We start from the raw sequence: 16741 nt of genomic DNA on the forward strand, positions 1-16741 counted from the left end.
ATCACCATCATCATCATCATCACCATCATCATCATCATCATCATCATCATCATCACCATCATCATCATCATCATCACCATCATCATCATCATCACCATCATCATCACCATCATCATCATCACCAACCATCATCATCATCATCATCATCATCATCATCATCACCATCATCATCATCATCATCTCATCATCATCATCATCATCATCACCATCATCATCACCATCTTCATCATCATCTTCATCATCATCTTCATCATCAGGGGGCGGGGCTTACCTGGAGGTGGAAGGCAGCTCCTGGTTTGGAGACTTGACTCAGGAAGTGTTCATGGAAACCAGAGCGAAGAGTGTCCTGAGCAAACGTCTCATAGGGGTCAAAGGCCAACTCCTGTCAACAACAACAACACAGGTGATCAACAACAACAACACGCAGGTTATCAATCAACAACAACAACAACACAGGTGATCAATCAACAACAACAACAACACAGGTGATCAACAACAACAACAACACAGGTGATCAATCAACAACAACAACAACAAACAGGTGATCAACAACAACAACACGCAGGTTATCAACCAACAACAACAACAAACAGGTGATCAACAACAACAACAACACGCAGGTTATCAACCAACAACAACAACAAACAGGTGATCAACCAACAACAACAACACGCAGGTTATCAACCAACAACAACAACAAACAGGTGATCAACAACAACAACAACACGCAGGTTATCAACCAACAACAACAACAAACAGGTGATCAACCAACAACAACAACACGCAGGTTATCAACCAACAACAACAACAAACAGGTGATCAACCAACAACAACAACACGCAGGTGATCAACCAACAACAACAACAAACAGGTGATCAACCAACAACAACAACACGCAGGTTATCAACCAACAACAACAACAAACAGGTGATCAACAACAACAACAACACGCAGGTGATCAACCAACAACAACAACAACAAACAGGTGATCAACAACAACAACAAACAGGTGATCAACAACAACAACAACACGCAGGTGATCAACAACAACAACAACACGCAGGTGATCAACAACAACAACAACAAACAGGTGATCAACAACAACAACAAACAGGTGATCAACAACAACAACACCACGCAGGTGATCAACAACAACAACAACAAACAGGTGATCAACCAACAACAACAACACGCAGGTGATCAACAACAACAACAACAAACAGGTGATCAACCAACAACAACAAACAGGTGATCAACAACAACAACAACAACAACAACCACAACCAACAGGTGATCAATCATCATCATCATCATCATCATCATCACTCATCTCCAGCCTCTGATCCTGGATCAGGTCTCAGGGGCAGCAGCTCCAGCCTCTGATCCTGGATCAGGTCTCAGGGGCAGCAGCTCCAGACTCTGATCCTGGATCAGGTCTCAGGGGCAGCAGCTCCAGCCTCTGGTCCTGGATCAGGTCTCAGGGGCAGCAGCTCCAGCCTCTGATCCTGGATCAGGTCTCAGGGGCAGCAGCTCCAGCCTCAGATCCTGGATCAGGTCTCAGGGGGAGCAGCTCCAGCCTCTGATCCTGGATCAGGTCTCAGGGGCAGCAGCTCCAGCCTCTGGTCCTGGATCAGGTCTCAGGGGCAGCAGCTCCAGCCTCTGATCCTGGATCAGGTCTCAGGGGCAGCAGCTCCAACAGGGACCCCGAACTTCCCTTTCCAGGGCCACATTAACCAGCTCTAACTGGGGGATCCTGAGGCGTTCCCAGGCCAGTGTGGAGATCTAATCTCTCCACCTGGTCCTGGGCGATCCAGTGAGTGCTGAAGGTCCCTGACCCACGACGCCATCAGGACCACGTCAGAGACCAGATCCTCAGCCCACCCAACTGCAGCCCCTCCCCACCACCACTACGCCTCCATATCCTGTCCATGAAAACCACAAACAGGATTGGGGACAGAGTGCCCCCCTGGAGGAGGCCGACCCCCACCGGGAACCACTCCGACTCACTGCCAGGATCCGGACCCAGCTCTCTCTTTGGGGGTACAGAGACTGGACCCCTCAGAAGTGACCCCCTCCCCCCAGACTCCCCCAGCACCTCCCACAGTATCTCCAGGGACCCGGTCATGGGCCTTCTCCAGATCCACAAAGCACATGTAGACCGGATGGGCCCACTCCCAGACCCCCTCCAGGATCCTGGAGAGTGCAGAGCTGGTCCTGGTCCAGGTCCAGGACTGGATCCACCTGGTTCCTCTTCAGTCTGAGGTTCTACAGGACCAACCTCCTTTCCAGCACCTTGGAGTCGACTTCACCAGGGAGGCTGAGGAGTGTGATCCCCCTGGAACTGGCTCACACCCTCTGGTCCCCCTTTCTGAACAGGAACCACCACCCCGGTCTGCCACTCCCTCGGCACTGTCCCAGACTTCTACCAGTGTGTCAGAGACGTGTGGACCAGGACCAGGACCAGGACCAGGACCAGGACCAGGACGGCCCCTCCAGACCCAGAGCTTTCAGCATGTGTGGATGCAGCTCATGGATCCTGGGGCTTTGCCTCTGTGGACTTGTTTCCTTCCTCAGTGACTTCTGTCAGAGATGTTGACGATGATCCCCATCAGCCTCCAGCTCTGCCTCTACAAAAGAGGGCGTGTTGGGCCCATTCAGGACTTCCTCAGAGTCCTTCCACCGCCCCATGACCTCATCAGCTGAGGTCACCAGCGTCCCGTCCTTACTGTAAACAGCTTGGACGGTTCCCCGTGTCCCCCTCCTGAGGTGCTGAATGGTGGTCCAGAAGCACCTCGGTGCCCCCCAAAGTCCTTCTCCAGGACTTGTGTGAACTCCTCCCACACCCGCTGCTTTGCCTCTGACCCAGCAGAGGCTGCAGCCCTTCAGACCTGTGGGGACCTCAGAACCACCTCCGGAGTCTTCTGGGAGACCAGATCCTGAAGGCCTCCTTCTTCAGGGGGACCCCTGACCCCCGGGGTCCACCACGGTGGTCCAGGGTCCCCGCCCCTTGAGGCACCTGAGACCTTGAGGCCACAGCTCACCGCTGCAGCTTCAGCAGTGGAAGCTTTGAACATCGCCCGCTCCGGTTCGATGCCCCCAACCTCCACAGGGACGCCAGAAAAGCTCCTCCGGAGGTGTGAGGTGAAGGTCTCTGGGACAGGGGCCTCCTCCAGACGGTCCCAGTTCACCCGCACTACTGGTTTGGGTTTACCCGGTCTGTCCAGAACCTTCCCCATCCTCTGACCCACTCATCCCCAGATGGTGATCAGCTGACAGCTCTGCCCCTCTCTTCACTCAAGTGTCCAAAACATCCGGCCTCAGATCAGATGAGAGCATCACAGACTGGATCCTGGACCTTTGGCCTAGTGTGCTCTGGAACCAGGTCCACTTCTGAGCCTCCTTCTGTTCCAACATGGTGTTTGTTAAAGAGGATCCAGGACCAGCACACAAGTCTAACACCAGACGCTGGGGTTCAGATCAGGGAGGCCGTTCCTCCCAATCAGCCTCTCCAGGTGTCTCCATCGTTGCCCACGTGGGCGTTGAAGTCTCCCAGCAGGACTCTGGAGTCCCCTACTGGAGCCCCATGCAGGACTCCATTCAGGGTCTCCAAGAAGGCCCCAGACTCTGAACTGCTGTTCGCTGCATCTGCACCAACATTACTCATAAAGAATAATAATAATAATATGATCAAACCTCAGCCAGGTCTTCGAAGCAGCTCCCCACCAGAGGGTGAGGACTTCCTTCGTCCGTCATTTCCACCGTGTCCTCGATCAAACCGAGCAGCTTCACCGTCACCTCATGGACGTCCACGATGCGACTGAAGATACTGTCCACGTCCTGCAGACAGACAGGTACAGGTCAGACAGACAGGTACAGGTCAGACAGACAGGTACAGGTCAGACAGACAGGTACAGGTCAGACAGACAGGTACAGGTCAGACAGACAGGTACAGGTTAGACAGACAGGTACAGGTCAGACAGACAGGTACAGGTTAGACAGACAGGTACAGGTCAGACAGACAGGTACAGGTCAGACAGACAGGTACAGGTTAGACAGACAGGTAAAGGTTAGACAGACAGGTACAGGTCAGACAGACAGGTACAGGTCAGACAGACAGGTCAGACAGACAGGTACAGGTTAGACAGACAGGTACAGGACAGACAGACAGGTACAGGTTAGACAGACAGGTACAGGACAGACAGACAGGTACAGGTGGACAGACAGACAGGTACAGGTCAGACAGACAGGTACAGGTCAGACAGACAGGTACAGGTGGACAGACAGGTACAGGTGGACAGACAGGTACAGGTCAGACAGACAGGTACAGGTCACACAGACAGGTACAGGTCAGACAGACAGGTACAGGTCAGACAGACAGGTACAGGTGGACAGACAGGTACAGGTCACACAGACAGGTACCGGTGGACAGACAGACAGGTACAGGTCAGACAGACAGGTACAGGTCAGACAGACAGGTACAGGTGGACAGACAGGTACAGGTGGACAGACAGACAGGTACAGGTCAGACAGACAGGTACAGGTTAGACAGACAGGTACAGGTCAGACAGACAGACAGACAGGTACAGGTCAGACAGACAGACAGGTACAGGTCAGACAGACAGGTACAGGTGGACAGACAGACAGGTACAGGTCAGACAGACAGGTACAGGTGGACAGACAGACAGGTACAGGTGGACAGACAGACAGGTACAGGTCAGACAGACAGGTACAGGTTAGACAGACAGGTACAGGACAGACAGACAGGTACAGGTGGACAGACAGACAGGTACAGGTCAGACAGACAGGTACAGGTCAGACAGACAGGTACAGGTGGACAGACAGGTACAGGTCACACAGACAGGTACAGGTCAGACAGACAGGTACAGGTGGACAGACAGGTACAGGTCAGACAGACAGGTACAGGTGGACAGACAGGTACAGGTCAGACAGACAGGTACAGGTCAGACAGACAGGTACAGGTCAGACAGACAGGTACAGGTGGACAGACAGACAGGTGGACAGACAGACAGGTACGTACGTGCTGGGAGAAGAGCGTGGGGCTGGAGCTGAAGGGTTCCCTGAACACCTTGATCAGCAGGTTCAGGGTCCTGAGGAACTGCCGTCCGTCCGACATGAACGTCCTCACCAGCTCGTAGTAACTCTGCTCCTCATTGGCCGACGGCTCCTCGTCCATCAGAGGGAAGCCACCGATGTCCTCCTCGTCCTGGTGGAACATGTCCATCAGCACCTGAGAGACAGACAGGTGAGAGACAGACAGGTGAGAGACAGACGGGTGAGAGACAGACAGGTGAGAGACAGACGGGTGAGAGACAGACGGGTGAGAGACAGACAGGTGAGGGACAGACAGGTGAGGGACAGACAGGTGAGAGACAGACAGGTGAGAGACAGACAGGTGAGAGACAGACGGGTGAGGGACAGACGGGTGAGAGACAGACAGGTGAGAGACAGACGGGTGAGAGAGAGACAGGTGAGAGACGGACAGGTGAGAGACGGACAGGTGAGAGACAGACAGGTGAGAGACAGACAGGTGAGGGACAGACAGGTGAGGGACAGACAGGTGAGAGGCAGACAGGTACCTTGTCCGCGCACATGGCCACGGTGATGTCCTGCTGGGAGATCTCGTAGTGTCGGATGTTCCTGACGTAGTTTCCTGCCAGTTTCAGGATGTCAGCAGAAATGTACTCCAGCACGCCACCATGTAGACGGACACCTGGTGGTCCACCTTATACCCCAGCACCTCCTGAGGACACAAGGCATCATGGGAAACCAACAGCACCTCCTGAGGACACAAGGCATCATGGGAAACCAACAGCACCTCCTGAGGACACAAGGCATCATGGGAAACCAACAGCACCTCCTGAGGACACAAGGCATCATGGGAAACCAACAGCAACCTCCTGAGGACACAAGGCATCATGGGAAACCAACCAGCACTTCCTGAGGACACAAGGCATCATGGGAAACCAACCAGCCCCTCCTGAGGACACAAGGCATCATGGGAAACCAACCAGCACCTCCTGAGGACACAAGGCATCATGGGAAACCAACCAGCACCTCCTGAGGACACAAGGCATCATGGGAAACCAACCAGCACCTCCTGCAGACACAAGGCATCATGGGAAACCAACCAGCACCTCCTGCAGACACAAGGCATCATGGGAAACCAACCAGCACCTCCTGAGGACACAAGGCATCATGGGAAACCAACCAGCACCTCAGTGAGGACACTAACTGCAGAGTGAAGGGGCTCCCAGCAGCCCCCTCTGCTCAGTGAGGACACTAACTGCAGAGTGAAGGGGCTCCCAGCAGCACCCTCTGCTCAGTGAGGACACTAACTGCAGAGTGAAGGGGCTCCCAGCAGCACCCTCTGCTCAGTGAGGACACTAACTGCAGAGTGAAGGGGCTCCCAGCAGCCCCCTCTGCTCAGTGAGGACACTAACTGCAGAGTGAAGGGGCTCCCAGCAGCCCCCTCTGCTCAGTGAGGACACTAACTGCAGAGTGAAGGGGCTCCCAGCAGCCCCCTCTGCTCAGTGAGGACACTAACTGCAGAGTGAAGGGGCTCCCAGCAGCCCCCTCTGCTCAGTGAGGACACTAACTGCAGAGTGAAGGGGCTCCCAGCAGCCCCCTCTGCTCAGTGAGGACACTAACTGCAGAGTGAAGGGGCTCCCAGCAGCCCCCTCTGCTCAGTGAGGACACTAACTGCAGAGTGAAGGGGCTCCCAGCAGCCCCCTCTGCTCAGTGAGGACACTAACTGCAGAGTGAAGGGGCTCCCAGCAGCCCCCTCTGCTCAGTGAGGACACTAACTGCAGAGTGAAGGGGCTCCCAGCAGCCCCCTCTGCTCAGTGAGGACACTAACTGCAGAGTGAAGGGGCTCCCAGCAGCCCCCTCTGCTCAGTGAGGACACTAACTGCAGAGTGATCGGTGCAGCACCAAAGTCTCCACTAAGACCAGAACCAGGAAAAGGAGGTTTTCCATCGTGTGGACGAACATTTAGTCCTCATTATGTCGAGGACAGAGAGTGAGGATGAAGAGGATGAGGATGATGAAGGTGATGAAGAGGATGATGAGGATGATGAAGGTGATGAAGAGGATGATGAAGGTGATGATGAGGATGAAGGTGATGAGGATGATGAAGGTGATGAAGAGGATGAGGATGATGAAGAGGATGAAGGTGATGAAGAGGATGAGGATGATGAAGAGGATGAGGATGATGAAGAGGATGAGGAGGATGAAGAGGATGAAGAGGATGAAGAGGATGAAGGTGATGAGGATGATGAAGAGGATGAGGATGATGAAGGTGATGAAGGTGATGAAGAGGATGAAGAGGATGAAGAGGATGAAGAGGATGAAGGTGATGAAGAGGATGAGGATGATGAAGATGATGAAGAGGATGAGGATGATGAAGGTGATGAAGAGGATGAGGATGATGAAGATGATGAAGAGGATGAGGATGATGAAGGTGATGAGGATGATGAAGAGGATGAAGAGGATGAGGAGGATGAAGAGGATGAAGAGGATGAGGATGATGAAGAGGATGAAGAGGATGAAGAGGATGAGGATGATGAAGAGGATGAAGAGGATGAGGAGGATGAAGAGGATGAAGAGGATGAAGAGGATGAAGGTGATGAGGATGATGAAGAGGATGAGGATGATGAAGGTGATGAAGAGGATGAGGATGATGAAGGTGATGAAGAGGATGATGAAGAGGATGAAGGTGATGAGGATGATGAAGAGGATGAAGGTGATGAGGATGAAGAGGATGAAGGTGATGAAGAGGATGAGGAGGATGATGAGGATGATGAAGAGGATGAGGATGATGAAGGTGATGAGGAGGATGAAGAGGATGAAGGTGATGAAGAGGATGAGGAGGATGATGAGGATGATGAAGAGGATGAGGAGGATGAAGAGGATGAGGATGATGAAGGTGATGAGGAGGATGAAGAGGATGATGAAGAGGATGAAGGTGATGAGGATGATGAAGAGGATGAGGATGATGAAGAGGATGAGGATGATGAGGATGATGAGGATGATGAAGAGGATGACGAGGATGATGAAGGTGATGAAGAGGATGAGGATGATGGTGATGATGGTGATGGTGATGATGATGATGGTGATGATGGTGATGATGAAGAGGATGAGGGTGATGAGGATGATGAGGATGATGAAGAGGATGAGGGTGATGAGGATGATGAGGAGGATGACGAGGATGATGAGGATGATGAGGATGATGAAGAGGATGACGAGGATGATGAGGATGATGAAGAGGATGAGGATGATGATGATGATGAAGAGGATGAGGGTGATGAGGATGATGAGGATGATGAAGAGGATGACGAGGATGATGAGGATGATGAAGAGGATGAGGATGATGAAGGTGATGAGGATGATGAGGATGATGAAGGTGATGAGGATGATGAAGAGGATGAGGATGATGAGGATGATGAAGGTGATGAGGAGGATGATGAAGGTGATGATGAGGATGATGAAGGTGATGAGGATGATGAAGAGGATGAGGATGATGAAGGTGATGAAGAGGAGGATGAGGATGATGAAGGTGATGAAGAGGATGAGGATGATGAAGGTGATGAGGATGATGAAGGTGATGAGGATGATGAGGATGATGAGGATGATGAAGGTGATGAAGAGGATGAGGATGATGAAGGTGATGAAGAGGATGAGGATGATGAGGATGATGAAGGTGATGACGAGGATGATGAAGGTGATGAAGAGGAGGATGAGGATGATGAAGGTGATGAAGAGGATGAGGATGATGAAGGTGATGAAGAGGAGGATGAGGATGATGAAGGTGATGATGAAGAGGATGAGGATGATGAAGGTGATGAAGATGATGAAGGTGATGAAGGTGATGAAGGTGATGAAGAGGATGATGAAGGTGATGAAGAGGAGGATGAGGATGATGAAGAGGATGAGGATGATGAAGAGGAGGATGAGGATGATGAAGGTGATGAAGAGGATGATGAAGGTGATGAAGAGGAGGATGAGGATGATGAAGAGGATGAGGATGATGAAGAGGATGAGGATGATGAGGATGATGAAGGTGATGAGGATGATGAGGATGATGAAGGTGATGAGGATGATGAAGAGGAGGATGAGGATGATGAAGGTGATGACGAGGATGATGAAGGTGATGAAGAGGAGGATGAGGATGATGAAGAGGATGATGAAGGTGATGAAGAGGATGATGAGGATGATGAAGGTGATGAGGATGATGAGGATGATGAAGGTGATGAAGAGGATGATGAGGATGATGAGGATGATGAAGGTGATGAGGATGATGAGGATGATGAAGGTGATGACGAGGATGATGAAGGTGATGAAGAGGAGGATGAGGATGATGAAGGTGATGAAGAGGATGAAGAGGATGATGAGGATGATGAAGGTGATGAAGAGGAGGATGAGGATGATGAGGATGATGAAGGTGATGAAGAGGATGAAGAGGATGATGAGGATGATGAAGGTGATGAAGAGGAGGATGAGGATGATGAAGGTGATGAAGAGGATGAGGGTGATGAAGAGGATGAAGAGGATGAAGAGGATGATGAAGGTGATGAAGAGGAGGATGAGGATGATGAGGATGATGAAGGTGATGAAGAGGATGAAGAGGATGATGAGGATGATGAAGGTGATGAAGAGGAGGATGAGGATGATGAAGGTGATGAAGAGGATGAGGGTGATGAAGAGGATGAAGAGGATGAAGAGGATGATGAGGATGATGAAGGTGATGAAGAGGAGGATGAGGAGGATGAGGATGATGAAGGTGACCTACCTTGAGCAGGGGGTGGATCTTGTCCACGGGCAGAGCCAGTGGGTTCCTCCTCTTCCTCCTCTCGATGGCGGCCTGAGCGTCAGCGATCGCCCATTTATCGATCGGGTGAGGGAAACTCTTCTGGACCCGCTCCTGAGAGGGAGAGGGGAGACGGGTCACCTGGGCCGACCCGGGTCACCTGGGCCGACCCGGGTCACCTGGGCCGACCCGGGTCAAACACCTGGGCCGACCCGGGTGAGCGCAGCGGCGAGCGCAGCGGCTCGCTCCGGCCGGTGTGAGCGGAGCTTCTACCTCAGTTTTGTCTTTTGGAAGTGAAAGAAAACCTTCATCCATGATTCCCGTCTTACGTCAGTGACGCAGGGGGGCAGCTGTGCGGAGCAAGTCAGGGGTCAGGGGTCACCGGTCATGAGGAGAGGTCAGGGGGCACAGGGTCAGGGGTCACAGGTCAGAGGGAGAGGTCAGGGGTCACAGGGTCAGGGGTCACAGGTCAGAGGGAGAGGTCAGGGGTCACAGGGTCAGGGGTCACAGGTCAGAGGGAGAGGTCAGGGGTCACAGGGTCAGGGGGAGAGGTCACAGGTCACGGGTCACAGATCAGGGGGCACAGGTCAGGGGGCACAGGTCAGGGGGCACAGGTCACAGGTCAGGGGTCACAGGTCATGGGGTCACAGATCAGGGGTCACAGGTCACAGGTCAGGGGTCACAGGTCATGGGGTCACAGATCAGGGGGCACAGGTCAGGGGTCAGAGGTCAGGGGTCACGGGTAAAACACCAGCAGTCTGTGGTATTTTACCAGAGAGCACCTCTTTATGTGACTGCAGCTGGAAACAAGAAGCCGACCAATCACACGCCAGCCTCTCAGTGATGTCATCAGGTCCTACAGGTACAACTTCATTTAAACAACGTTTCCTTTATTTACAACTCTGTGTGTGTGTGTGTGTGTGTGTCTCTGTGTGTGTCTGTGTCTGTCTCTGTCTGTGTGTATCTGTGTGTGTGTGTGTGTGTGTGTGTGTGTGTGTGTGTGTGTGTGTGTGTGTGTGTGTGTGTGTGTGTGTGTCTGTGTCTCTGTGTGTGTGTGTGTGTGTGTGTGTGTCTCTGTGTGTGTGTGTGTGTGTGTGTGTGTGTGTCTGTGTCTCTGTGTGTGTGTGTGTGTGTGTGTGTGTGTGTCTGTGTCTCTGTGTGTGTGTGTGTGTGTGTGTGTGTCTCTGTGTGTGTGTGTGTGTGTGTGTGTGTGTGTGTCTGTGTCTCTGTGTGTGTGTGTGTGTGTGTGTGTCTCTGTGTGTGTGTGTGTGTGTGTGTCTGTGTCTCTGTGTGTGTGTGTGTGTGTCTGTGTGTGTGTGTCTGTGTGTGTGTGTGTCTGTGTGTGTGTGTGTGTGTCTGTGTGTGTGTGTCTGTGTGTGTGTGTGTGTGTCTGTGTGAGTGTGTCTGTCTCTGTGTGTGTGTGTCTGTGTGTGTGTGTGTGTGTCTGTGTGTGTGTGTGTGTCTGTGTGTGTGTGTGTCTGTGTGTGTGTGTGTGTGTGTGTGTCTGTGTCTCTGTGTGTGTGTGTGTGTGTCTGTGTGTCTGTGTGTCTGTGTGTCTGTCTGTGTGTGTGTGTGTGTGTCTGTGTCTCTGTGTGTGTGTGTGTGTGTGTGTGTGTGTGTGTGTGTGTGTGTGTGTCTGTCTGTGTGTCTGTCTGTGTGTGTGTGTGTGTGTCTGTGTCTCTGTGTGTGTGTCTGTGTGTGTGTGTGTGTGTGTGTGTCTGTCTGTGTGTCTCTGTCTGTGTGTGTGTCTGTGTTTGTGTGTGTGTGTGTGTGTGTTACCTCCACGTCCTGCACGCTGCGTGGTTGAGCCTGACACAACATGCTGAGCAGCAGCAGGATCAGCTCCTCGATGTACTGCAGCGCCTCCTGCTGGGACACCAGGTTAGGGTGCACCTGGTTCAGTACCTGCACACACACACACACACACACACACACACACACACACACACACACACACACACACACACACACACACACACACACACACACACACACACACACACACACACACACACACACACACACACACACACACACACACACACAGAGTTACTGTGGCCCTCCACTCACAGGAGGAGCCTCTGGGGTCGGGGCGCTGCTGCACGGGGGGCAGTGAGGTGAGGGGCCTGGAGGGTCCAGACCCGGGCAGCAGAGGCTCTGGGGACGTGGAGCGTCTCCTCTCTGTGGGGGAAGGAGCCGGAGCTTGTGAGGGAGGTGGAGCTCCCAGTTAGATCTGGGGGGGCTCACCTCCACACACAGTCTGGATCTGGACCCGTGCTCCTGGATAGGGGCTGGACCCTGGTCTTCTCTGGAGGGGCCCAGGGTGTGAGGGGCCGGGCGGGTGTGGGGAGACTCTCAAACCCCCGGCTGAGCGCCGCGGTGTTGGAGTTGACCCCGGTGGACCAGAGGGTGGCCTCCTTACGCCTGCGGGTGGTGGGGGGGGGACTCTGACTGTTGTTGGTGCAGATGCAGCGAACAGCAGTTCAGAGTCTGGGGCCTTCTTGGAGACCCTGAATGGAGTCCTGCATGGGGCTCCAGTAGGGGACTCCAGAGTCCTGCTGGGAGACTTCAACGCCCACGTGGGCAACGATGGAGACACCTGGAGAGGCTGATTGGGAGGAACGGCCTCCCTGATCTAAACCCCAGCGTCTGGTGTTAGACTTGTGTGCTGGTCCTGGATCCTCTTTAACAAACACCATGTTGGAACAGAAGGAGGCTCAGAAGTGGACCTGGTTCCAGAGCACACTAGGCCACCATGTTGACCACAGTGGGAACACACCTGCCTCCCCTGTGTCCCCTCTGTCACCTGTGTCCCCTCTGTCCCCTGTCTCACCTGTGTCCCCTCTGTCACCTGCGTCCCCTCTGTCACCTGTGTCCCCTGTCTCCCCTGTGTCCCCTCTGTCCCCTCTGTCACCTGTGTCCCCTCTGTCACCTGCGTCCCCTCTGTCACCTGTGTCCCCTCTGTCACCTGTGTCCCCTCTGTCACCTGTGTCCCCTCTGTCACCTGTGTCCCCTCTGTCACCTGCGTCCCCTCTGTCACCTGCGTCCCCTCTGTTACCTGCGTCCCCTCTGTCACCTGCGTCCCCTCTGTCACCTGTGTCCCCTCTGTCACCCGTGTCCCCTCTGTCACCTGCGTCCCCTCTGTCACCTGCGTCCCCTCTGTCACCTGTGTCCCCTCTGTCACCTGTGTCCCCTCTGTCACCTGTGTCCCCTCTGTCACCTGCGTCCCCTCTGTTACCTGCGTCCCCTCTGTCACCTGCGTCCCCTCTGTCACCTGTGTCCCCTCTGTCACCCGTGTCCCCTCTGTCACCTGCGTCCCCTCTGTCACCTGCGTCCCCTCTGTTACCTGTGTCCCCTCTGTCACCTGTGTCCCCTCTGTCACCTGTGTCCCCTCTGTCACCTGTGTCCCCTCTGTTACCTGTGTCCCCTGTCTCATCTGTGTCCCCTCTGTCACCTGCGTCCCCTCTGTCACCTGTGTCCCCTCTGTTACCTGTGTCCCCTGTCTCACCTGTGTCCCCTCTGTCACCTGTGTCCCCTCTGTTACCTGTGTCCCCTGTCTCACCTGTGTCCCCTCTGTCACCTGTGTCCCCTGTCTCACCTGTGTCCCCTCTGTCACCTGTGTCCCTTCTGTCACCTGCGTCCCCTCTGTCACCTGTGTCCCCTGTCTCACCTGTGTCCCCTCTGTCCCCTGTGTCCCCTCTGTCACCTGTGTCCCCTCTGTCACCTGTGTCCCCTCTGTCACCTGTGTCCCCTCTGTCACCTGTGTCCCCTCTGTCACCTGTGTCCCCTCTGTCACCTGTGTCCCCAGTCCTGTTTGTGGTTTTCATGGACAGGATGTGGAGGCGTAGTCGTGGTGGGGAGGGGCTGCAGTTGGGTGGGCTGAGGTTCTGGTCTTGGTACCGATGTTAGTTGCCATGGTGACGTCCTCCGTCAGGCACGTGCAGCCAGAAGTCTCAACATATCGACACCAGGGTGACGGGAACCGTGTGACACACACACCTGAGCCCCGCAGCGCCGCACCTGACGGACCATCACTGATGTGCGCGCTCCGCTGGGCCACAGTGCCACAGTCTGGAGCCCGCTCTGCTGCTGTGGTTGTTGTTGTTGTTGTTGTTGTCACCGGGTTTCGGCGCCGGAAGAATCAGGGACTGGAGTGTGTACCTGTGTGTGTGAGTACCTGTGTGTGTGTGTGTGTACCTGTGTGTGTGTGTGTGTACCTTTGAGTGTGTGTATGTGTGTGTACCTGTGTGTTTGTGTGTACCTGTGTGTGTGTGTGTGTACATGTGTGTGTGTGTGTGTGTACCTTTGAGTGTGTGTATGTGTGTGTACCTGTGTGTTTGTGTGTACCTGTGTGTGTGTGTACCTGTGTGTGTGTGTGTACCTTTGAGTGTGTGTATGTGTGTGTACCTGTGTGTTTGTGTGTACCTGTGTGTGTGTACATGTGTGTGTGTGTGTACCTGAGTGTGTGTGTGTATGTGTACCTGTGTGTGTGCGCGTGTGTGTGTGTGTGTGTGTGTGTGGCTCCCATGTTTATATATAAATGTTTATATTTGTATATAAATAAATATAAACATCATTTACCTTCTCCAGCAGCCTCTGGTGTGTGTTCTTTAAATATAATATAATATAATATAATGTAATATAATATAATATAATGTGGAGCACCTTCTCCAGGGAGGGCACCAGCAGGCCCCTCCACTTGGCTCCGTTGTCCTCGCTGAAGAAGTCGTACTGCTGCGGCGCGGCCGTCATGCTGCTGCCGGGGCTGCTGCGGCTTCAGCGGGGAACATGCAGAGAGGGAGTCCGGCAGAGAGGCCGCGGCCGCGGGGACATCCTCGGCCGGGCCGGACAGATGTTCGCCGCTGTCCGTTAGCTCCGCGGCTAGCAGCTGAGTGTCTGTCGGTGTCGGCCCGTTTACCGGGATGACATCACGGTGACCGTTAACCGGCCCATAGCAGCGGGTAGCCTGTTAGCATGTAGCCTGTGCGCTAACGGACGCGGAGGATCCATCAGCGGCCGGCAGGTGAGCCGCCTCCGGGCCAGGTGAGCCGCCTCCGGGCCAGGTGAGCCGCCTCCGGGCCCGGTGTGCCCGGTGAGGTGACCCGGGTTATCGGTGTGAAGCAGCTCTCCGCTCCGCTGCTGACGGCCTCCGCGGCGGCTCCTGCTCCGCTGAGTGTCCGCTCCTCCGGCTCCGTCCCGCGGACTCTCTCTGACAGCTGCCCGGCGCAGAGCTCCTCTCAGGCGGACACGGACCGGACCGACGGCCGCTGTTGGGACTCCGGTGTGCGGTACACTGGAGCGGTTGCGCATGCGCAGTGGGCAACCTGTGACGTACATGGGCGGGGCTCCTGAGTGGGAGTGCGCGTGGCAGTGACGTCAGCGGTACTACTACTACATTTATCATTTTAATTATTAATTTATCATTATTCTAAATAAAAATACACGTTAATACGGTAAAATATAAAACAAATAATAATAAATATAATGATGTCTCCAGGAGGTGGTGCTGTTCCTGTGTGTCTCCAGGAGGTGGTGCTGTTCCTGTGTGTCTCCAGGAGGTGGTGCTGTTCCTGTGTGTCTCCAGGAGGTGGTGCTGTTCCTGTGTGTCTCCAGGAGGTGGTGTTGTTCCTGTGTGTCTCCAGGAGGTGGTGTTGTTCCTGTGTGTCTCCAGGAGGTGGTGCTGTTCCTGTGTGTCTCCAGGAGGTGGTGCTATTCCTGTGTGTCTCCAGGAGGTGGTGCTGTTCCTGTGTGTCTCCAGGAGGTGGTGCTGTTCCTGTGTGTCTCCAGGAGGTGGCGCTGTTCCTGTGTGTCTCCAGGAGGTGGTGCTGTTCCTGTGTGTCTCCAGGAGGTGGTGCTGTTCCTGTGTGTCTCCAGGAGGTGGTGCTGTTCCTGTATGTCTCCAGGAGGTGACGCTGTTCCTGTGTGTCTCCAGGAGGTGGTGCTGTTCCTGTGTGTCTCCAGGAGGTGGTGCTGTTCCTGTGTGTCCCCAGGAGGTGGTGCTGTTCCTGTGTGTCTCCAGGAGGTGGTGCTGTTCCTGTGTGTCTCCAGGAGGTGGTGCTGTTCCTGTGTGTCTCCAGGAGGTGGTGCTATTCCTGTGTGTCTCCAGGAGGTGGTGCTGTTCCTGTGTGTCTCCAGGAGGTGGTGCTGTTCCTGTGTGTCTCCAGGAGGTGGTGCTGTTCCTGTGTGTCTCCAGGAGGTGGTGCTGTTCCTGTATGTCTCCAGGAGGTGGTGCTGTTCCTGTGTGTCTCCAGGAGGTGGTGCTGTTCCTGTGTGTCTCCAGGAGGTGGTGCTGTTCCTGTGTGTCTCCAGGAGGTGGTGCTGTTCCTGTGTGTCTCCAGGAGGTGACGCTGTTCCTTTGTGTCTTCAGGAGGTGGTGCTGTTCTTGTGTCTCCAGGAGGTGGTGCTGTTCCTGTGTGTCTCCAGGAGGTGGTGCTGTTCTGACCATCACTGTGGAGAACGTTGTAAATTCTCAGGTCATGGGGACGATGAATCGTGGGAGGCCTAGGAATTTCGCCGACGCCATACCCCCAACGGTGTTCTTCAGGTCTCGTCACCCGTCGATCTCAGAGAGAGGAGGAACATCACGCCTCAGTTCCACACAGGCAGGATGTCAAAGTGCAAATATGATCCATTTTCTATATGAAGTAATAACATGAAAGCATCAAACATGACGATCATGAATGAGATCAGAGGAGATCCCGTTGGTCCTCGCCCCCCTTCAGCTCTGGGTCTGTGCAGGATACAGAAGTTATTGTAAACACTGTCATTGGATCTACACCACATCTAAAACAATGAGTAACCTCATTTCCTGCTCTGATGAGCTACAGAACAACAGGAAACAGATCTGTTTATATTGTTTATTTACAGCTGAACATCAAGATGTCAACAGAAGAGAAGAGGCCATTTGAGCATCCA

General features: G+C 53.8%; 1 protein-coding gene across 1 annotated transcript in view; it reads right to left on the reverse strand.

The window, feature by feature from the left end:
- The window catches only part of sos1 (son of sevenless homolog 1), a 38132-nt gene extending 23031 nt beyond the window's left edge, over positions 1-15101 (reverse strand). Inside the window, 8 exon segments of the mRNA XM_083931268.1 lie at positions 272-382; positions 3694-3837; positions 5039-5248; positions 5598-5713; positions 5716-5761; positions 9809-9940; positions 11606-11731; positions 14492-15101. Of these exon segments, the coding sequence (XP_083787394.1) occupies positions 272-382; positions 3694-3837; positions 5039-5248; positions 5598-5713; positions 5716-5761; positions 9809-9940; positions 11606-11731; positions 14492-14578 (972 nt within the window). The 5' untranslated portion in view covers positions 14579-15101.
- Positions 15102-16741: the final 1640 nt, after the last annotated feature.

Source organism: Echiichthys vipera, assembly GCF_963691815.1.
Source record: "Echiichthys vipera genome assembly, chromosome: 2".
NCBI lineage: Eukaryota > Metazoa > Chordata > Actinopteri > Perciformes > Trachinidae > Echiichthys > Echiichthys vipera.